Source organism: Balaenoptera acutorostrata, chromosome 7 (genome assembly GCF_949987535.1).
Source record: "Balaenoptera acutorostrata chromosome 7, mBalAcu1.1, whole genome shotgun sequence".
Taxonomy (NCBI): Eukaryota; Metazoa; Chordata; class Mammalia; order Artiodactyla; family Balaenopteridae; genus Balaenoptera; species Balaenoptera acutorostrata.
The window spans coordinates 66,587,236-66,610,806 of NC_080070.1; the positions used below are offsets into that span (position 1 = coordinate 66,587,236).

General features: G+C 36.3%; 1 protein-coding gene across 1 annotated transcript in view; it reads right to left on the reverse strand.

The window, feature by feature from the left end:
• The window catches only part of THSD7A (thrombospondin type 1 domain containing 7A), a 487,237-nt gene that overhangs the window by 93,767 nt on the left and 369,899 nt on the right, over positions 1-23,571 (reverse strand). The window contains exons 8-9 of the mRNA XM_007191805.3: positions 17,849-18,083; positions 13,051-13,166 (exon numbers count right to left, since the gene is read on the reverse strand). Coding sequence (XP_007191867.3) covers positions 13,051-13,166; positions 17,849-18,083 — 351 coding nt within the window. The remainder of the gene's footprint in view (positions 1-13,050; positions 13,167-17,848; positions 18,084-23,571) is intronic.

The following is a 23,571-nucleotide window of genomic DNA, read 5'->3' on the forward strand; positions in this document are numbered from 1 at the left end:
TAATTTCCATTTATCTTTGTGTTTTAGTACCTAAAACAGTGGTCACACAGAGTAAAGTCTTAATAAATGTTTGCTGAATGAGCAAACACATTTATTTCACTTCTTCTCAACTGGATTATAAATCAGCATCTTCTTTTCCTTTATATCCATTTCCTTAGAGTATTATGCACATGGGTACTAAGTCTGTTCTTTAGTATTAATAAAAAATAAGGTACCACTTTGTTCATTGGAAATAATAAGCATGGGAAAAATAAAGGAATAATCCTATAGTGTTTGTACTTGAAAATACCTACTTAGGATAGATAGAGAAAAAAGGGATTATATATTCAGAAAACATTTATGTGGTAATGGGCCATAGAGACTCAGAGGATATGTAATCTCTCACTCAGCTACGGCACTTTTCAGATATCTTAAGATATTCAAGATACATTTCACTGGAGAAGTTCCTTGATGGAAGGATTTAAAGGTCAGGCAAAACTAAGATGGGTTAAGCTGGAAGCGAGGTGGATGGCAGGTTGGAGCAGCACAGTGAGAGGAAATTGAAAGGGAAACGTTTCATGCAAGAAGTAAAATGGAAAGGCAGTTTTCAGACCTTTGAGGGGTAATTCTAGCATAGTACTGTTTGAGGGCATCAAGGTAGAAAAGATGCCTCTGCAATATCCCTGCTAGCCCTCAAGTCAATAAATGTAGTAAGAAAAAAAGGAGCAAACACAATTTGAGCAGCCAAGTGTATTATTTGATCAAAAGTATTGATTTTTTAAAGATTAGAGTTACAAATAATTTATATGCATAAATATTTTCCATCTTTAATAAAGCCCTTTGTAAAAATTTATGAAAATTTGGAAACATTAACAAGTACACTGGTTTGAGGATTAAATTACTTTCTGTTCAATACTGATGTTTACCAGCATTGATTTTTCAAGACATATCATGAGAGAGGGCTGAATAATATTTCAAATTACTCTGCTTGTTCTTCCTGGAATCCTAAGCTACTCTGTTCCATTTTCTGCAATACTATACTGTAATTTTACCTATTTAAAGTGACTTAAAAGGGAGGGTAGCTCTACATTTTCATAAGTTCAAACTCTTACAAAATGTAGATTTTTACCTACAGAATTAAGTTTAAAAGAACCACCTCATTCCCGAATTAATTTTCGTTTGCTATTATCTATCCTTGAACATTCAAAATTTTAAGCATTTTTTAATTGCACGCGGAAGTCAGTGTAATTTCAATGAAGCTTGCCTTATTTCCATTTCATACCAAATAATGAAAAGCTAACTACATGTCATTGCTTTATTTTCCCTACGACAAAAGGCTAGTCTTCTATAACACCACTGTATCCTTATTCTCAGTTACGGCAGTCTACAGGTGAAACAAAAAAGGTTTCTCCCAGCACACAAAGCATCCTGGCACTGTGTCCAACAGCAAGCCCCTCTGCCAACACCCTAGTCTTTCTTTTTTTCCCTCAATACACAACTATAGTTATTCTTTTTAAGTCTGAGTGCCTAGGTTTAAGATTTCTGAAAGCCTTTTGTTCTAGGAGACGCAACCCAGAGCTGCCAAATAGAACAGGTAGGGCTGATCTGCTGGTGGTGAGATGTGACCTGAGCTTGGCCAAACACAGCTCCACGTCTCAGAACCTCTTGCTCACAGGACAACAGATTCCTGAGCTGGCATTCTTGCACTCCTTGGCCACTACCACCCAGGAGCTTCAGAGAAGACTAGTATCCTAGTGGCAGCACGCATTTTAATTTACAGCAGTTACCTACCTTTCACCAAGAGACTATCCCAACTGAACCCATTACATCTAACATGCCTGTCGCACCATAAGAAACTAGCACCCTCAATCCCCTCTGCATGTCTTCCATCATACCTGGACCACAGCATACAAGCTGTGCATAACCTTACTCAATTTCTCTTTCTTTTCTACCCTCTAATCTTTCCACCACTGTACCTAAAGGAACACACTGTCTCTCATCTCCAATCTCTTCTTAGAAAGTTTCCTTCACATTCTTTGCCAGTGGAGGCTGGCTCTACCTAGCCATTTCCCAGTCTTTCCTCCTCTCTTTACCTTTAAAAACATCTAACTCCTCTGAAGCTCCTGTCATCAATTTTACCATCAGCTTATCTACTTTGTAGCACTCATCCACCAACATTTCATTATTTAATGACCACAGAACATCCCTCACTGTAATCCTTTCTCTTCCTACCCCTGCAACCCCTTTGGTGGTTTGGCCATCCACATGGTTATCCCATCCAAGGCACTGGACTCTGAATTACTGTACCTCCTCACCTCCGATGACCTTTTCCTGCATCTTGCATCAACTACTAGCTCTTCTGTTCAGGCCCCTGATGATATCATCATCAACAGCTGCACATTCTCATCTTCAAACATATTAATTTCTGGTCACTCCTTTTAACCTTCTAGTTCACCTACTTTACTAAAAGTGAATGTTCAGGGCTTCCCTGGTGGCGCAGTGGTTGAGAATCTGCCTGCCAATGCAGGGGACACGGGTTCGAGCCCTGGTCTGGGAAGATCCCACATGCCGCGGAGCAACTAGGCCCGTGAGCCACACCTACTGAGCCTGCGCGTGTGGAGCTTGTGCTCCACAACGAGAGGCCGCGACAGTGAGAGGCCCGCGCACCGCGATGAAGAGTGGCCCCAGCTTGCCGCAACTATAGAAAGCCCTCGCACAGAAACGAAGACCCAACACAGGTATAAATAAATAAATAAATAATTAAATAATTTTTTTTTAAAAAAGTGAAAGTTCATCTTACTAAAAATTCTTCAAACTCAATCAAGATTGCCAATCCACTTTCCCAATCACTTTTTCACTATATCATCCCTTTTATGACCTCACTTCCATCCCAACCCACCTTAGATTCCATAGTTTGTTATTACCTAAGCACTCCATTGAAAACACCCTTGACTCTCTGTTTTTCTCTCCCTTTCTTGTACTCTTCTGGAAAAGCCCTGACCTTAATCAATGCTAATTATTTTCCTACAGCTTTCCTTCACTCAGGCAGCTGAACATGGCTGAAGAAACACTGGCAACTGTGTTGAGCAATTCCTTTTTAAAATGCATGACTACACGGGTACTCCATGTTGCCTATTACAAATTCTATTACATATTACTAACTTGCCCACTTTTGTACTCTCCAAAATGATGTCACATCTTCTTTTTTCTCACCCACCCTGCATTGTTCACTTGATCCTTCACATGCAGCGAGACAGAACAATCATTAAATGCCTTTTCTGTCTCATACCACCAGAGCGTAAGCTTCCTAAACGCAGGAAAATTGTTTTCCTTGTTTACTGCTATATCCTTTATATATAAAATTGTGCCTGGTGAATTGCAGTTACCTGAAAAATCTGTGTAGAATGAAAAAAGTGAATGATTGCTTTAAAAAATATGTATGATGTTTAATGACACAGTGAAGCATCTAAAAACAATTATCAGTAAATGTACCAGCAAATCCTCAATAATAATAATCAGAAATTTGTATTAGTAAGTTTTCCTTCATCATGACCTAAATACTTTGCACATATTGCAACATAATTGAACTTCTAAGAAAGAATGCTTTCAATACACCAAGTTAAAACATTTACCAGATTCTGACCATATGCACTATGTAGTGTCTTTCCTACAGGAACTTATAATCACTATAGACAACAAATAATGTAGCTGTAGCTGAACTACAGTTCACAAAGCATAGAGCACTTTACCATATGTTATTTCATTTTTGCCACAGAACAACTCATAGATGTTATAATCAAGGCTTGCAGAGATTAAGTATCTGGAGAGATTAAGGTCACTTGGCTGCTTTGTGGCCAAGATAGGTGTCCAAACCAGATCTGCTGATTCAAAGTCCATACACTCCATTATACCATGAAACTCACTACTCATTTTTATGTTCAAAAACTAAAACCTGTGTCCTGTTATATATGAGTAAATCTAATTTGGTCTTCTACAACCTGCCTCTATTCTCCTTTCCAACTTCACATCTTGACTTTCCTCGACACACTCCAAGCTCCAGTGGGTTGGATCCCACTTTCTTTCGAACAACACATCTTTTTCATGGTCACTAAGACTTTTCCTGATGCCTTTGATCACTTTGGATTCTTTTATGCATTCTCTCTTTCAAAAAGGCCTCTTCTACCTTTTTTTCAACAAGATTTTCCCTAATATTTTTTCCCTAATATTTTCCCTGTCTCTTCCCTAGAGCTCTTCCTGCTTTACCACTAAATCTTGTTACTGAATCATGTAAATCTTACATTATCTGATCTATGAAGAAGAGTTCTACGTTTTAAATGAGATCAAAAGCTTTTTTGAAGTTCTCTGCGGGGCCATCAATGTGCTAGTTAAGTACAGTAATCAATAAATTAGATTTGCAATAAGTATTTATGCATATATTACAGATGAGTATTAATTTAATAAACACATGTACAGTATTCACAATCTATTTGTTCCCTCATCTATCTGCTAAAAATTTTTTTAAGTGCCTTATATAAGTTATCACAGTTTGTCACATAAAATTTTCTGTATTTTATAAATGGTCAGAGAAGAGTAAATCAGTCTCTTAGAACTGTAAAAATCATCAGCAGAGATCAAATTAAAAATCACGTTATTTGATGAAATTTCAACCCTATTCAGTTACTCATTATCCTCCTTCCCCTTATTTATTTTTCTTCTAGCATTCATCATTGTCTGATTTATGCCCTGGCTTATAGTACCACTGAATCTACAACTCTTCAAACCTGGTATTTTTCATGCCATGCAAAGCAACCCAATGGAATGACTTGCCCAAGATCGTACTGTAAGTGAAATCACTGAGACCAGACCCTGGGGTCCCTCACCTGCACCATGGATTCCCCTGCCTCAAGACTTTGACTGCTGTGGCTGTCAGTGCTCACTGGCCATTTGGAGACTGGATCACTGTGGGGGCCCAGATCCTTTTATTAGCCCCCAGCAAGTAATTGATGTCCTTTGAGAGAATGAGAAGAAAGCTAAGGAGAGATTGGTTCAAGATGGTGAAGTAGAAGGACGTGCTCTCACTCCCTCTTGCGAGAGCACCAGAATCACAGCTAACTGCTGAACAGTCATCGACAGGAAGACACTGGAACTCACCAAAAGAGATACCCCACACCCAAAGACAAAGGAGAAGCCACAATGAAACAGTAGGAGGGGTGCAATCACAATAAAATCAAATCCCATAACTGCTGGGTGGGTGGCTCACAAACTGGAGTCCATCCACTGGAGTGAAGTCCACCCACTGGAGTGAAGGTTCTGAGCCCCACGTAAGGCTTCCCAACCTGGGGGTCCAGCAATGGGAGGAGGAATTCCTAGAGAATCAGACTTTGAAGGCTAGTGGGATTTGATTGCAGGACTTCTACAGGACTGGGGGAAACAGAGACTCCACTCTTGGAGGGCACACACAAAGTAGTGTGCACATCGGGACCCAGGGGAAGGAGCAGTGACCCCATAGGAGACGGAACCAGACCTACCTGCTACTGTTGGAGGGTCTCCTGCAGAGGTGGGGGGTGGCTGTGTGTCACCGTGAGGACAAGGACACTGGCAGCAGGAGTTCTGGGAAGTACTCCTTGGCGTGAGCCCTCCCAGAGACTGCCATTAGCCCCACTAAAGAGCCTGGGTAGGCTCCAGTGTTGGGTCGCCTCAGGGCAAACAACCAAAAGGGAGGGATCCCAGCCCCACCCATCAGCAGACAAGTGGATTAAAGTTTTACTGAGCTCTGCCCACCAGAGCAACAACCAGTTCTACCCACCACCAGTCCCTCCCATCAGGAAACTTGCTCAAGCCTCTTAGATAGCTTCATCCACCAGAGGGCAGAGAGCAGAAGCAAGAAGAACTACAATCCTGCAGCCTGTGGAACAAAAACTACATTCACAGAAAGATAGACAAGATGAAAAGGCAGAGGGCTATGTACCAGATGAAGGAACAAGATAAAACCCCAGAAAAACAACTAAATGAAGTGGAGATAGGCAACCTTCCAGAAAAAGAATTCAGAATAATGATAGTGAAGATGATCCAGGACCTCAGAAAAACAATGGAGGCAAAGATCGAGAAGATGCAAGAAATGTTTAACAAAGACCTAGAAGAATTAAAGAGCAAACAAACAGAGATGAACAATACAATAACTGAAATGAAAAATACACTAGAAGGAATCAATAGCAGAATAACTGAGGCAGAAGAACGGATAAGTGACCTGGAAGACAGAATGGTGGAATTCACTGCTGTGGAACAGAATAAAGAAAAAAGAATGAAAAGAACTGAAGACAGCCTAAGAGACCTCTGGGACAACATTAAACATAACAACACCCACATTATAGGGGTCTCAGAAGGAGAAGAGAGAGAGAAAGGCCCTGAGAAAATATTTGAAGAGATTAGAGTTGAAAACTTCCCTAAAATGAGAAAGGAAATAGCCACCCAAGTTCAGGAAGTGCAGAGAGTCCCATACAGGATAAAGCCAAGGAGAAACATGCCGAGACACAAAGTAATCAAATTGGCAAAAATTAAAGACAAAGAAAAATTATTGAAAGCAGCAAGGGAAAAATGACAAATACCATAAAAGGGAACTCCCATAAGGTTAACAGCTGATTTCTCAGCAGAGACTCTACAAGCCAGAAAGGAGTGGCATGACATATTTAAAGTGATGAAAGGGAAGAACCTACAACCAAGATTACTCTACCCAGCAAGGATCTCATTCAGATTCGATGGAGAAATCAAAAGCTTTACAGACAAGCAAAAGCTAAGAGAATTCAGCACCACCAAACCAGCTCTACACCAAATGCTAAAGGAACTTCTCTAAGTGGGAAACACAAGAGAAGAAAAGGACCTACAGAAACAAACCCAAAACAATTAAGAAAATGGTCATAGGAACATACATATCGATAATTACCTTAAACGTGAATGGATTAAATGCTCCAACCAAAAGACACAGGCTTGCTGAATAGATACAAAAACAAGACCTATATATATGCTGTCTACTAGAGACCCACTTCAGACCTAGGGACACATACAAACTGAAAGTGAGGGGATGGAAAAAGATATTCCATGCAAATGGATATCAAAAGAAAGCTGGAGTAGCAATACTCATATCAGATAAAATAGACCTTAAATAAGGAATGTTACAAGAGACAAGGAAGGACACTACATAATGATCAAGGGATCAATCCAAGAAGAAGATATAACAATTATAAATATATATGCTCCCAACATAGGAGCACCTCAATACATAAGGCAACTGCTAACAGCAATAAAAGAGGAAATCGACAGTAACACAATAATAGTGGGGGACATTAACACCTTGCTTACACCAATGGACAGATCATCCAAACAGAAATTTAATAAGGAAACACAAGCATTTAATGACACAACAGACCAGATAGATTTAATTGATATTTATAGGACATTCCATCCAAAAACAGCAGATTACACTTTCTTCTCAAGTGCACACGGAACATTCTCCAGGATAGATCACAAACACATGGAGGCTAAACAATACATTAGTAAATAACCAAGAGACCACTGAAGAAATCAAAGAGGAAATCAAAAAATACCTAGAGACAAATGACAATGAAAACACGACGATCTAAAACCTATGGGATGCAGCAAAAGCAGTTCCAAGAGAGAATTTTATAGCAATACAAGCCTACATCAAGAAACAAGAAATATGTCAAATAAACAATCTAACCTTACACCTAAAGTAACTAGGGAAAGAAGAGCAAACAAAACCCAAAGTTAGTAGAAGGAAAGAAATCATAAAGATCAGAGCAGAAATAAATGAAATACACAAAAAGAAACCAATAGCAAAGATCAATAAAACTAAAAGCTGGTTCTTGGAGAAGATAAACAAAATTGATAAACCATTAGCCAGACTCACCAAGAAAAAGAGGGAGAGAACTCAAAACAATAAAATTAGGAATGAAAAAGGAGAAGTTACAACAAACACCGCAGAAGTACAAAGCATCCTAAGATGCCAATAAAATGGACAACCTGGAAGAAATGGACAAATTCTTAGAAAGGTATTTCCTTCCAAGACTGAACCAGGAAGAAGCAGAAAATATGAACGGACCAATCACAAGTAATGAAATCTTAACTGTGATTAAAAATCTTCCAACAAACAAAAGTCCAGGACCAGATGGCTTCACAGGTGAATTCTATCAAACATTTAGGGAAGAGCTAACACCCATCCTTCTCAAACTCTTCCAAAAAATTGCAGAGGAAGGAACACTCCCTAACTCATTCTATGAGGCCACCAGCACCCCGATACCAAAACCAGACAAAGATACTACAAAAAAAGAAAATTACAGACCAATATGACTGATATATATAGATGCAAAATACAGATGCAAAAATCCTCAACCGAATACTAGCAAACAGAATCCAACAACACATTAAAAGGATCATACACCATGATCAAGTGGGATTTATCCCAGGGATGCAAGGATTCTTCAATATACGCACATCAATCAATGTGGTACACTATATTAACAAACTGAAGTATAAAAACCATATGATCATCTCAGTAGATGCAGAAAAAGCTTTTGACAAAATTCAACACCCATTTATGATAAAAAAAACTCTCCAGAAAGTGGGCGTAGAGGGAACCTACCTCAATATAATAAAGGCCATATACGACAAACCCACAGCAAACATCATTCTCAATGGTGAAAAACTGAAAGCATTTCCTCTAAGATCAGGAACAACACAAGGATGTCCACTCTTGCCACTATTATTCAACATAGTTTTGGAAGTCCTAGCCATGGCAATCAGAGAAGAAAAAGAAATAAAAGGAATACAAATTGGAAAAGAAGTAAAACTGTCACTGTTTGCAGATGACATGATACTATACATACAAAATCCTAAAGATGCCACCAAAAAACTACTAGAGCTAATCAGTGAATTTGGTAAAGCTGCAGGATATAAAATTAATGCACAGAAATCTCTTGCATTCCTATACACCAATGATGAAAAATCTGAAAGAGAAATTAAGGAAACACTCCCATTTACCATTGCAACAAAAAGAATAAAATACCTAGGAATAAACCTACCTAGGGAGACAAAAGACCTGTATGCAGAAAACTGTAAGACACTGATGAAAGAAATTAAAGATGATACAGATGGAGAGATATACCATGTTCTTGGATTGGAAGAATCAATATTGTGAAAATGACTATACTACCCAGAGAAATCTACAGATTCAATGCAATCCCTATCAAATTACCAATAGCATTTTTCACAGAACTAGAACAAGAATTCTTAAAATTTGTATGGAGACACAAAAGACACCGAATAGCCAAAGCAGTCTTGAGGGAAAAAAACGGAGCTGGAGGAATCAGACTCCCTGACTTCAGGCTATACTTCAAAGCTACAGTAATCAAGATACTATGGTACTGGCACAAAAAACAGAGATACAGATCAATGGAACAGGATAGAAAGTCCAGAGATAAACCCCCGCACCTATGGTCAACTAACCTATGACAAAAGAGGCAAGGATATGCAATGGAGAAAAGACAGCCTCTTTAATAAGTGGTGCTGGGAAAACTGGACAGCTACATGTAAAAGAATGAAATTAGAACACTCCCTAACACCACACAGAAAAATAAACTCAAAATGATTAGAGACCTAAATGTAAGACTGGACACTATAAAACTCTTAGAGGAAAACATAGGAAGAACACTCTGTGACATAAATCACAGCAAGATCTTTTTTGATCCACCTCCTAGAGTAATGGAAATAAACAACAAAAATAAACAAATGGGACCTACTGAAACTTAAAAGCTTTTACAAAGCAAAGGAAACTACAAACAAGACGAAAAGACAACCCTCAGAATGGGAGAAAATATTTGCAAATGAATCAGCAGATAAAGGATTAATCTCCAAAATATATAAACAGCTCGTGCAGCTCATTATTAAAAAAACAAACAACCCAGTCCGAAAATGGGCAGAAGACCTAAATAGACATTTCTCCAAAGAAGACGTACAGATGGCCAAGAAGCTCATGAAAAGCTTCTCAACATCACTAATATTAGAGAAATGCAAATCAAAACTAGAAGGAGGTATCACCTCACACCAATTAGAATGGGCATCATCAGAAAATCTACAAACAACAAATGCTGGAGAGGGTGTGGAGAAAAGGGAACCCTCTTGCACTGTTGGTGGGAATATAAATTGGTACAGCCACTATGGAGAACAATATGGAGGTTCCTTAAAACACTAAAAATAGAATTACCATATGACTCAGCAATCCCACTACTGGGCATATACCCAGAGAAAACCATAATTCAAAAAGACACATGCACCCCAATGTTCACTGCAGTACTATTTACAATAGCCAGGTCATGGAAGCAACCTAAATGCCCATCGACAGACGAATGGATAAAGAAGTTGTGGTACATATATACAATGGAATATTACTCGGCCATAAAAAGGAACGAAATTGGGTCATTTGTACAGACGTGGATGAATCTAGAGACTGTCATACAGAGTGAAGTAAGTCAGAAAGAGAAAAAGAAATTATCGTATATATGTGGAACCTAGAAAAATGGTACAGATGAACTGGTTTGCAGGGCAGAAATTGAGACACAGATGTAGAGAACAAATGTATGGACACCAAGGGGGAAAAGCGGTGGGGGTGGTGGTGGTGGTGTGATGAATTGGGAGATTGGGATAGACATATATACACTAATATTTATAAAATGCATAACTAATAAGAACCTGTTGTATAAAAAAATATATAAAACAAAATTAAAAAAAAAACATGTTATTTAATTTTCAATGATAGGTTTCTTTAATGAGTAAGTTACATCTATTTTTCTTCCCTTTCCAGACATATATAATATATAATAAGATAACAAATTCTTAGACTACTAAATTGGTTCTTAATTCCTGGACATATTCCAATATCTCAAATTAGTTTCAAATTAGTTTGGGATATTGCAATATTCCAAAATGTCTCATTTCTAATGAAATGAGAAAATTTTACCTGATTTCTCATTTTGAGGAGCGTCTATCCTAGAATCAATTTAATGAAACCTTTTCTAGTTTATTATTTTATTTTATTTTATTTTCTTGAAATGCTTTAGACCAAAAGAACTGTTATTTCGAAATATTTTACTCAAAATAAGGAAATGCCCAACATAAAGAAAAGGCAAAATTTTTTGTACTTTCAAAAATTTTACTTACAGATGTTAAACTTGTGTGAGATTATTAATCATGTCATTATAAATGTAACTGCCTATGTTTTGGAATTATTAGTAAATGGCCTATCTCATACCAATACAAAACATCAAGTATAAAAAAATCCAGCATAAAATTTTCAAGCACATAAATTCCATGTAATCAATAAGCTTTTTCATTGTAGCAATGAATAGCCAACAATTGTCACAGAAATACTAACCTATGAGAAATACTAACCTACAATCCTACTGCTGATTATGACCAAACTAAAGGATATCATATGTTATTTAGTTTTTAAGAAAGTAAGGGATAAAAGAAGAAAATCTGGATAAAAATGTCAATGACATTGCTTTATCAATAAGATTAATGCCATTAACATTTTTAAAGAGTTAATGCTAACTCTTTTTCTCCCAAAAGCTTTTAAAATGCCTTAAAAGACTTTTCAAATCAACATTTTCTATTCTTGCACACTATGTGGTTTAATTTATTTGCTATTTCGAGGGTATTTAAAACAGAAAAAGCATGAAAAGGAACTCATGTTTCAACTATATAAAATAATCACACTGTAAAAACTATCCATTATTAAGTTTATAATCTTATGTAATATCTTCAGGATTTAAAAAAAATTCTGGTGATTTAAAACAGTGGTTAAACTAGAAGTTGATTCTTTTTTCAAAAATTTTATTAATTAATTAGTTTATTTTTTGGCTGCGTTGGGTCTTCGTTGCTGCGCACGGGCTTTCTCTAGTTGCGGTGAGCTGGGGCTGCTCTTTGTTGCCGTGCACAGGCTTCTCATTGCGGTGGCTTCTCTTGTTGCGGAGCACAGGCTCTAGGCCCACGGGCTTCAGTAGTTGTGGCTCACGGGCTCAGTAGTTGTGGCTCACGAGCTCTAGGGCGCAGGCTCAGTAGTTTTGGCGCACGGGCTTAGTTGCTCCGCGGCATGTGGGATCTTCCCGGACCAGGGATCAAACCCGTGTCCCCTGCATTGGCAGGCAGATTCTTAACCACTGTGCCACCAGGGAAGTCCTAGAAGTTGATTCTTAAATTGAATCTCTCTAGTGAGAGTCAAGAAGCATAAGTAAAAGCATAAAAGGAACTGAAGAAAATGTCTCTATTTGTCGAGAGAGTAAAATAAAAAATAGGAGACAGTGTCATTTGTGACACTGAGAGACAATGTGATCACTTACTGCATAAGTCACCTGGAGAATGCTCACATCTTTCTCAGCAGCAACGAGAAAGGACCCTATCCTGGAGGGTAAAGAATTAACAAAGTATCTGCCATGATATTAAAGGGTCTTTGTGAGTAATGAAAGCAAAAACAAACCAAACTGGGAACAAATCCTCGTCTCGTAAATGCCTCATGTCATGTTAAGTGTTGGCAGAGGTACAATTTGACCACTTTTCTCTTTCCTTTATTCCCATCCTTTGGGTCATATAATTGAATCTGTACTGAATCTGGTCCCATGGCTATTTCTTGCCACTAAGTAGGTTGAGAGCCATGAGAACTGAGAAGATCACTCTATATTCTTTTTGAAATACATAAGGCCACTATACATTCTTCTAGAATCAATGTTAAAGGAAACATTATTAATAAAGTTTAGAATCCTTTCACCTTGATCTATAGTATAAAGTTATTTAAGTCAGTTTTGGCATAAAACTCATTTGTTTGGTACTCTAAAAGCTGTATTATTTTCTAGAAGGAAACCAAAATTTTATGGCATTGAAGCCAAACCAGGATTACACAGCCAGCCCCATGTAAGAATAAAAACATTGCTCAACCAGAGGAACTTGGAGGTCCCAGTGAGAGGGTTCCTAGGTGAACCTCCTTCAAAACTCTGCAGATAATACCTTCTTTACACGAGGAAGGGCATGATGTCCAGTCACTGTGTGGCGTCACGATACAGTCCTTCCTACAAGGAAGCAGACAGGGCTTCACTGTTTCAGGTCGAAGGTTTTCAGGACACCTGGGAAAAGCAAAGGGAAACTACTAGACCTCTACAGTAATCCAGAAAACCAGGTAATTTAGTATCTTTAGAATTTTTATTGCTGAAATTGCCAAACAGCCATCAATCTGCATTATTTAACTTAACCTCTAGGAGCCTTTCTGCTTTTGACAAGGGCTATAAAACCAAAATAATTATTCCAAACTGAACCCCAATAAAGCTTCTCAAGGCAGGAAGTGTAAATTTAATTATAGTAATTGTGCTATGTAGAAGAAAATATAATAATTGTATTTTATCCATTTATAACAATCTCTCCATTAATAAATCTGTATTTTCCAACATGCTTTACAAGAAATTTATGGAAGTTCAAATTACCAATTTAAGGACCCAATGCTACATCTCTGTATAACTAAATAGGCTTATTGCCAATTATAATCTTCCAGGTTATTCTGCACTTTATTTTTACAAAATATGTTTAGCACAAAATAAATTTATAATGGAGTATATTCTATACATAATATATGCTCAAAAACCAATATTGTATTTACAGCTATGTATTTCATAACAAATAAGTAATAAAATAATAAAAGTGTATAGCTCATTAAGATAAACAATTTTTGCTTTATTCCTGGTTTCATTCACTGTCTCTATTCTTATCTTTTCTTCCATTTTATTCCTAGTTTTAAATATTTTTATAAATTACAATATTTTTAGAACAAAAAGAGTGAATATAAATAAAACAAAAATAGCCAATAAGTAATTTAAAGAAAAATAAAACATTGTGTTCTTGACATAAATTATAGTAAAATTATTATTTTAAAAAAATACACCAAAAATATATTATTAGGAAAACAAGAGAAAAATAATGACAAAACACTGAAATGTCTTACGCTATATAAGGTTTTCACTTCCTAAAAGATAATTTTAGGAAGCTGATGTATGAGTTTTAAATATAGTTTTGTTTATTGTATACTTATTACATGGTTTTCAAATTTTCCAATTCTTCTCTGCATCTTCACAATCTGATTCTACTATCATTAGTGGTCAAATGTTGGTCATGAACACTAGAAGAAGATGTATATTATGACAACAAAATATAATAACATAATTCATGTAACTAAAAGTACTTAATGCTCTGATTCCTAAGAAGTTCTCTTTTGAGGTCATATCAATCTCTGACAAGTAAGCTAAGAGGCAGTGAAGAAATAAACCAAACAACCAGTATAACTGTTGCTGGAATAATTTGGCAAATTAGTGAAAAATGGGATTTAAAAATACTCCCCATAGAAGAAGCCAAATTTTTTGTTAAGTCAAGATAAACTCCTTCAACAAGTAAGTTAATCAGGTTTTCAGAACTGAACTATGAGTGAAAAAATCAACATCATTCATTTCCTTCTCATAATTTCTTTATAGTGCTTTGCTGACACTTCATTTTTGATATATCTGTAATTTTTTAATCTACAGATCCTATCTCATCCATAAGTATTATGTTCTATTCAGCTATACAGATACATGCCTTTCTCTCTCATTCTGTAACACTAGGGTTTATTTGAAAGTGGATTTTTAAAAAATATATTGGATTCAACATTTCAAAAAGAAATTATCTCCCTGGTTTATGTTGAGCATAGGCTTGGATTTTCCTAATTGCTATGCCTACTCAAAGGCATGGACGGCAAAGAAATTTAGATAAGAATCATAGAAGGTAATGTTTTGTTACAATTGAGATTATAAATCACTAGAATTATAACTTAACCTACATGCTTAACCAGGAAATATTATATGGCAAAACCCCCATATAATCCTGTTAATTCTTTTGAAACTATGGAACTATTGATTAGTAATTATTATTGGAAGCACTCCTCCTCAATGAGGCAGTTTTATAACTTTAACAATGGGAGAGCATTACTCAATTACATGCTCTTCAAATTTTAGCCCTCAATAAATCAACGGAATTTACGTTATCATTGACAACCTCCAAAATTCTGTTTTATATGGTTTAGAAATTTCCTTAGCAAGATACTTGGTTAACTGTGGAGAACAAAATTACTAAAAACAAAGCTGTTAAATGAACACACAAAGATAAATTATACAGCCTAGATTACATCCAGTAAAATGAATTCAGACTTCCTTTGGTGAGGCAATTGGTTCAGTCAACATGCTTCTTTTCTCCTTTGTACTGTTTGTATTTAGTGTCTGTGGTTTAAATCAAGGAATTGATTTTCCCCCAAATCTTTTTCAAGGTCAAATTAAACAGATGTGATAGGAGTTGAAGTTTGTTACTCGGAGGATAGATAAGATCAATAACATTGATTTTACCATTGCACAGTAATCTGTTTTATTAAGAGGAGTTTAAAACAAGATTTCTATTTGCATTTTTGTTTCAAATGCCTAGTACTGAAAAGCAGTCATTGAATTTAACCTAGTATTTAGGCATAAGGGTAGTAACATTTTCTTTTGAATTCACAGTATTTGCTTAATTTTTTAGAACTTTAAGGGCAAAGTAAACCCATTTGATTTAACAAATCTATACTTGTATCCAGGTCATTGAATAAAGGCTGCAAGGGTAAAGCACATTTTTAATGGATTATTGTGGTGGTCTGACATGGGGCTTCAGGATATCCTTTCTACTGAATGATTTAATAACATTAATCCACCAGGCTTTTCCACACATAGGCTTGTGCATATGTACATCCACTGCTCAGAAATATATTTTGTAGTTTGCGTGAGGAAAATATCAACAGCAACATCTAAAAAGTGATTAACTGCAAAATAGGAACAGAGTGAGCTTACCCATAGAAGCTCAGCACAATAACCCTTCAATCTGTACCATGACAAGTTGGTCAGGTTATAACCCTCTACAGTGAATATTTCAACCTCTCTGCTTGTCCCAGAAAGACCCACAATTCTCCAGCACTTGGGACTTCCGCTTCTGCTGTTACTGCTATTGAATTTTAATACACTGCACATTAATATCCTTTGTTAGATTCATTACAACTTTAGCATTATTTCTATTAAAATATTGGTTTGGGGCTACCTATTAAGCATGTGGAATTGTTTCTCAATGTATTCAAGTCTTTTTGGCATGTATTTTCTAATATATTTCTTAATTTCAAAGTACACAAACAAATAAAGTATGGGACAAAATACTGCTAATGTCCAGAACCCTGGCCATTAGTAAAAAAACAACTCATAATGGGATTCTTATTTATCCCCTGGAGTTTGTCATATATCAGTTACATTATTATCCTTTCCCTGAAACACTAAGAACTATCTCAAATTTTTAAGAGAAAATATAATTTCTAAGGTTTATTGAGTGCTTACATTACTACATTGTTTTTCATTAAATCCCTTTGAAAATTTTTGAAAACTGAAGCCAGAATCTGTTAAGTAGTATGCTTAAGATCACACATGATACCTAAGCACTTAGCCAAGTACTTGGAAATTATGAGGCCATTTTTATACCAATGCAAACTGATGGGTTTTACTTTCCATGTTTCACATGGCTAAGATGATTTGAATTTTAAAAGATTTATGCTGTCTAAATCTCAAAAGGTAGAGTTCTTTTTTCCTCTTGGCATATATATATATATATATATTTTTTTTTAATTAATTAATTAATTAATTTATTTTTGGCTCCGTTGGGTCTTCCTTGCTGCATGCAGGCTTTCTCTAGTTGCGGAGAGTGGGGACTACTCTTCGTTGCCGTGCACGGGCTTCTCACCGCGGTGGCTTCTCTTGTTGCAGAGCATGGGCTCTAGGCGTGTGGGCTTCAGTAGCTGCAGCATGCGGGCTCAGTAGTTTTGGCTTGCGGGCTCTAGAGCGCAGGCTCAGTAGTTGTGGCGCACAGGCTTAGTTGCTCCGCAGCATGTGGGATCTTCCTGGACCAGGGCTCGAACCCATGTCCCCGGCAGTAGCAGGCGGATTCTTAACCACTGTGCTACCAGGGAAGTCCTTGGCATATATTTTTATAACTGATTAACTTTGTCTAAGAAATAATTAGCCCAGTTATGCTATGACATATTTTTGTTTATATCTCTCACAAGGCACATACAATATGCCAACTTTCTAGTTCTTTGCCCTCCCCTCTAGCAAATCGTTTGCCTTGTTGTTACTCTACTGGTAACTACAGTAAGAAACTGATGGTTTTTCTGCTTATTATAACACTCATCCTATCCTAAGGCTCTCTCTTGGGAACAAATGGCTTATTCATTTAACCATTAAAAGATGTAATAAGTTTGGCCTCAGTATTTTTGATATAGTACTTTCTAGGGGAAATGAAAGGCAGAGCATAGAGGGCTACTGCCCAATTAAACTAGATCGGCAGCCTCCATAGCCTACGGATATAAAGGAGGTCATGGATAACCTCCACTGCTAGGATTTCGTATACTGTCATTACTGATCAGCCAGGCCAAAAGCAAGCAGTTTTTTCATTGCTTCACTAGCTCAATAAAAGCAGAAACTGCTACTGTAACACTGAAAGTAGATACCACATAGAAAGATTTCTAGAGAATTTATCGATCCCAGGTACAAGACTCTCAAGCTGTTACAATTTTATCAGTGGCTGCATTCAAAACAAAGAAGTCTTACTCTTGAGGCCAGGTATGATAAGAATCAAATGCTTCATTTCATGAAGCAAGTAAAGCCTGAGCCAATCCCTGCATGGTTGGCCACAGGATTTACTGTTGTCATTCTAAAGCCCTTACTTTTTGGGTCCCACTTGGCCAACATTGACCCGCACACAGATGACTTTTCTTGTCTGCATGCCAACAGAGCAAGAGGTCTCCCCGTTCCAAGTTGTAGTTGTGTTGAAGGATGAAACTGAGGTGTCCTCGATGCACTGGCCCCAGGGACCAGTTTGCCAGTGGTACACAGTACAGGGATGCTCGTTACAGCTGCGCACCTCTTGCAAAGCACTGCTATTTGGACACTGAGCTCCACCTATAAAAATGGACAACATTAGCAGATTAGATATGGTGCCAACAGGAACCTGACCATTCTCTGTTCCTTGTAATTAACAATAACAATGACACCTGCCACTTATTAGTACATGTGACCAGCGCACTGCTAGGAAGGCAAATTGCATAGTAATCATCTCATTTGGCATGGCCTGGCTTAAAATTTAAACTATGTGGTATATATGATATTTGGTTTGGGGCACTCAGGAGGACCTCAAAGAGAGAGGCCATTATTCACTAGAGAAGATGAAAATGGGGAACAAATAAAGTCTATGTAATTGCTAACCAGGGGAAACATGGGCATTGAGACTCTGTGGATGGAGAAAACCCACTGTGTTTTCAAATGTTATCCCTCAAAATGAAAGCCTTAATTACAGGTTTCAAAGTGCTGCTTATTTCAATGAATTAGGATTTAGGGTGATTAGAAACAGGGGTTTTAAAATCAACTGATGCTTTCTGACCTTCCATAGCATTATTGGAGAAGCCATGTAGTAATGATAATATCGTATTTCTTCAAATCTAAGATGTGATTGACTGTGGGATAGACCATCATTTTATGTGTCCCAAAGAAAGAGAAATGGCTGCAAATTAAACTACAATACTTTTTATCAACTCTAATTTTTACTGTATGCTTATTGAAATAGCTTTGTATGACTTACTGACATAATTTTTAAAAATATAACCCTTTTACATACTTTAAAAGGGAAGGTATTCCTAAAACTTCTTTACATTCAGAATCCAAATCTTTCAAGTAGCTTTTAGACTCACACTCATCAAAGTTTGTGTTCTCCTACACTATCATCTGTGTGGCATCGAATGTGTTCATGATGCAGGATTTCTTCAAGAGTGTTCCCCTGTTGTCTCCAGCATTTTCTTCCAGGATACTGGTACCCATTTCTAAGTTCTGGTGCTGTTGCATTTTTAATCATACCAGAAAATGTCTATGAATGAGAGGTTTAAGCAAGCAACTGAGGAACGGTTTATTTTCCTTCCTCAAATGGCCCTTAGCTGTTTTTGTTTCTCTGTTTTTGGCAGAAATATCATGAGGTTGCTATTGCTCCCAGGAATAACAATGAAATTCACATGTACTAGCAATGAAAACTGTGTTATAACTGCTGCTTGGCCACAGTGATTTAAAAATGCATCCACTGTGGATAAAGAAGATATGGTACATATATACAATGGAATATTACTCAGCCATAAAAAAGAACAAAATAATGCCATTTGCGGCAACATGGATGGACCTAAAGATTATCATACGTGTGAAGTAAGTCAGACATAGAAAGACAAATATCATATGATATTGCTTACATGTAGAATCTAAAAAAAAGCGTACAAATGAACTTATTTACAAAACAGAAATAGAGTTACAGATGTAGAAAATAAACTTATGGTTAGCAGGGGGTAAGGAGGGGAGGGATAAATTGGGAGATTGGGATTGACATATACACACTACTATATATAAAATACATAATAAGAACCTGTTGTATAGCACAGGGAACTCTACTCAATACTCTTTAATGGCCTATACGGGAAAAGAATATATAAAAAAATAAGAATGGATATATGTATATGTGTAACTGATTCATTTTGCTGTACACCTGAAAGCCAACACTGTAAATCAACTATACTCCAATAAAAAATTTAAGAAATGCATCCACTGTAAGATGTAGTAATTACAGAGATGATGAAGGGTCAAACAGATGTGTCCTTTAATCAACAGAATATGGTGTGGAGTTGTCAATATGGAACTTTTTTATGTGCTAGCCCCATTATAAGTACTTTGTAGATGGGACCTCATTTAATATCCACAGCTGCTGTACAAGTTAAAAATTATCAAGTGGATGAGCCCATACAGATTAAATAATGCGGCCACAGTAACAGGAATTTAGGAAGTTTCTTACCACTATTTTATTTATAATGTCAACTATGAAAATAAAAAGCTTTATATTGTTAAAAGCAGAGTATTGGAGGAATTTATTGCTTACTTTATTAACAATTTGATCTAGTCAAACTTATGTAGTCTCTGGGTTTCATCTTAAGAACAGAAAATAACTGGTTGTTCATGTGGAATGGCAGAAACCTTGGGTGTTCATCACACATATTTGTAATAGTAAATGGAGGAAATATTGAACATAGTAAGAGGTGGGTTTTAGATATTAGGAAAGCAAGTCTAAAAAAGTTAAAAAAAAAAAATAAGAAAAAGTGATTCAATAGCTAGTGACCCTAATATGGAAGATGGCCTCTAAAGCTTGAGATTTGAGTAAAAGTCATAAACAAAACCACACCCTGAGCTGATCTTTAGGTATCATTTCATTTGTGAGTAAGGACATCCCGCTATTCAGCATATAAATCAGTAGGCAGTTTACGTGAGACTTTAACTGCGATTTATAATCACTTATGCAGTGTTGAACATGGGATCCGAATAACCTGCATTAAACAGCATTTCATTGCTGTCCCCTGCTTCATGAAGGTGAAAACATCTGTCACAGTTCATATCCTATCTTCCATCACTGGAAGCAATAAGTTTAGGATTTGAATAGGAACGACTCCTAAACCTCCTAATTGGATTGGGGAGAAATAAATGAATACTCTATTACTCATTTCCCTGAGGCTCGAGATTTGTCCAGCCTTATTTCTCAGGAAAACACATGCTAATTGTAGACATTTTACATAACCATTTTAACCATACCTTCATATTAATGGTGAAATTATCCTTCTTCAACAAAATAATGTGTGTCTTTACTTACCCCATTTTCACTTTGAGTATACGTATGCTATTTAAATTGTGATTTTAAAACTCTGAATTGCTTTTGACATTGGAATTCACTGCTTGGCTTTGAAAAAAATAAGAACTTCTACAACATCAGCATAACGTGTCCAGGAGCTACAAGATAACTGTTAAGTTTACAGACATAAAGACTATTTATTTTCTTGCCCCAATCCACATTAAAGCCACATCAGCAGTTTTGGGCTGATGTCAAGATACTTGCACAGATAAGCCCCAATGTGGTCTTAATTATAATAACAATGTGGCAATTTGGAAAGCATGGCTTGGAGTAATCAGTCACTGCAGCATGGTCATGTTGTTTGGGGAATAATTTTATGGTTGAAAAATTGATAGATATAATACTGAATTTACTTATTATTTATCAGAAGATCTAATTCCAGACATCTGGGAATATTCCCATTTCTGTAGTACTGAGGAGATTATAAAATGTCATCTGTGACAAAATTAGTGATAAGCGTATTTTTAAAAAAATCCTCTTATATGTAAAAACATATGCTTCATACTAATGTGACTATTTAGATTTTCTATCATTCCACCAAAAGGAAAGACTTTATAATACTTTGATGAAATCCTGCTATATAAATAAACTTTCATGTTCATATAAAAATACCAACTATTATGTGAAACTTCTCTCTTAGGAATGAAAAAGTGACTTTTCCTCCCCACATCAAGCCCATAAAAAGCTTGATTAGGAAACATTTAACAGAACTATGGTGTTACTGGGTCTGGCATTGAAGTCCTTACAATTTAGATGGCCAATTGAAAAAAAAAAGAACTTTTTCAAAACATTAATTAGAAACCTATGTACTGACTGCAATATGCAATGGTTACCTGTGCTTCAAGGGATATCTAGAGGGGTTAGAAATAAATCTTGCTACTCTCAAGGATCTTACAATGCAGTGGAGAAAAGTAATAGGGGGATAAGTTGAGCAAAAAAATGAGTATAATTCTAGGTAGAATATAATAATTATGTTAAAAGAGGTATTTAGTATAATTGGGATTCAAAAGTGTAAGATTACATTAATTTGGGGGGGGTACTAAAAATGACTCAGGTTATTGAGATAAGGCATTGATATGAGTTTTGAAGGAGTAGTAGTTTAATAAGCAGAGTTCTGGGAAGGGAGAGAAGGAAGGGAGGATTTTATTTAAGCAGAAGAAAAAATAAATAAAAGCAAGGGTACTCAGGCAGGCATGACCCTGGGAATTAGTAACACTGATGCAGTCAATTGGAGTACAGAGTCCACACAGGGAAGTTACTGGCAATAAGGAAGTAGACTGGGCTCAGGCTAAGAAGAGGCAGTTACAGTGTACTATATATTACAGTTTTAAGATACTTGTAACTTTGCCTGCTACTGCAGCCCTAATCACTTTGATAGCAGCCCACTGTGGATGAAAAGAACATTGGCAATGGCATGATTTCAGGGAATTTAATTGGAAGTGCGTTAGCCATAGAGAACCTCAAGAGACTCTGCTGCAGCTGCTACCCCTTCTACTTTTTTCCCCTTGTAGTAAAAGGTAGAAGACGTCCCAGTGTGGAGTCTGCATAAATCCTGTCTGGTGGTCCTGTAGGAACAGACTGAAGCAGAACTCCTTTTCCAAAGTCAGTAGTAGGAAGATGAGGAAGTGGCAGTATTTGCTTAGAAGTCACAGTTATGTGTGTATATACACATAAAATAGATCCTGGGTTCTTCAAATTCCTCTAGGAAATATAAATACTCCCTGATTCTTAGAATTAAAATCATTTAACTATAAAAACTAAGCAAGATAAAATAGAAATATTCCTCTCCCCAGTGTTTTATACCGCAAAATATAATTTTTGAAGATACTAATTATTTGAGAAAAAATTTGGCCTAATTTTATTCAATTGTCTCCATTCTCTGCATGTACAAAGCAGGTGTAAAGACACACTAACATTTTGCTGAAGTTATAATATCAGGTCATTTTGAACTTTACAAAAATAAATATTCTCTCATTTCTTGCTTTGTAAGGATAATTGAATCTATAATGAGAACTAACAAGTTACTGCTATACTCGGTGGAAAACATTTTGAAAATCATTTTTCCTTTTTAAACCAAGTTTGTTAAGAATCTGTAACACAAGTTAAAAAAATGGAGAAGGCCATAAACCTAACATCAGTTTTAAATTTTTCATTAAAATTCAACTTACTACTATTTATATTAAAAATATGCCAGACTTAAATGTTAAAAGACGGCATCCTTTTAGAACTCCTGAAATAACTGTGAAGTAGCTCTTGGAATCCACCCTGTAGTTTTACAAAATACAAGGAAGATTTTTACCTCAAAGTATCAAACAAATCAAAAAGCAAATTACTAATCTTATTTAACTAAAAGTCAAGGCTTTGGAAGTAAGACACAAACACACACACACACACACAATTTTATTTTTTAAGTTGAAAAGAAATATTTTTACTTTCTCCAGTATATTATCTATCTCCAGTTGCTATCATTTGTGATTTGGTTTCCAAATGATAATACTTCAATAAGAGGCATTTTATGACATTTTTGTGTACTGCCGATACACAAAGTAATAGGCTACATAATGTTACTCAAGATGCTATGAAAAGCAATTGTATTCAAATTGTTTTCATTCTATTATTTTTTGTTTAACTTTGAACCAACCTCAATAATTATAGGAAAATTAAAAGTATTATCAATAGTTT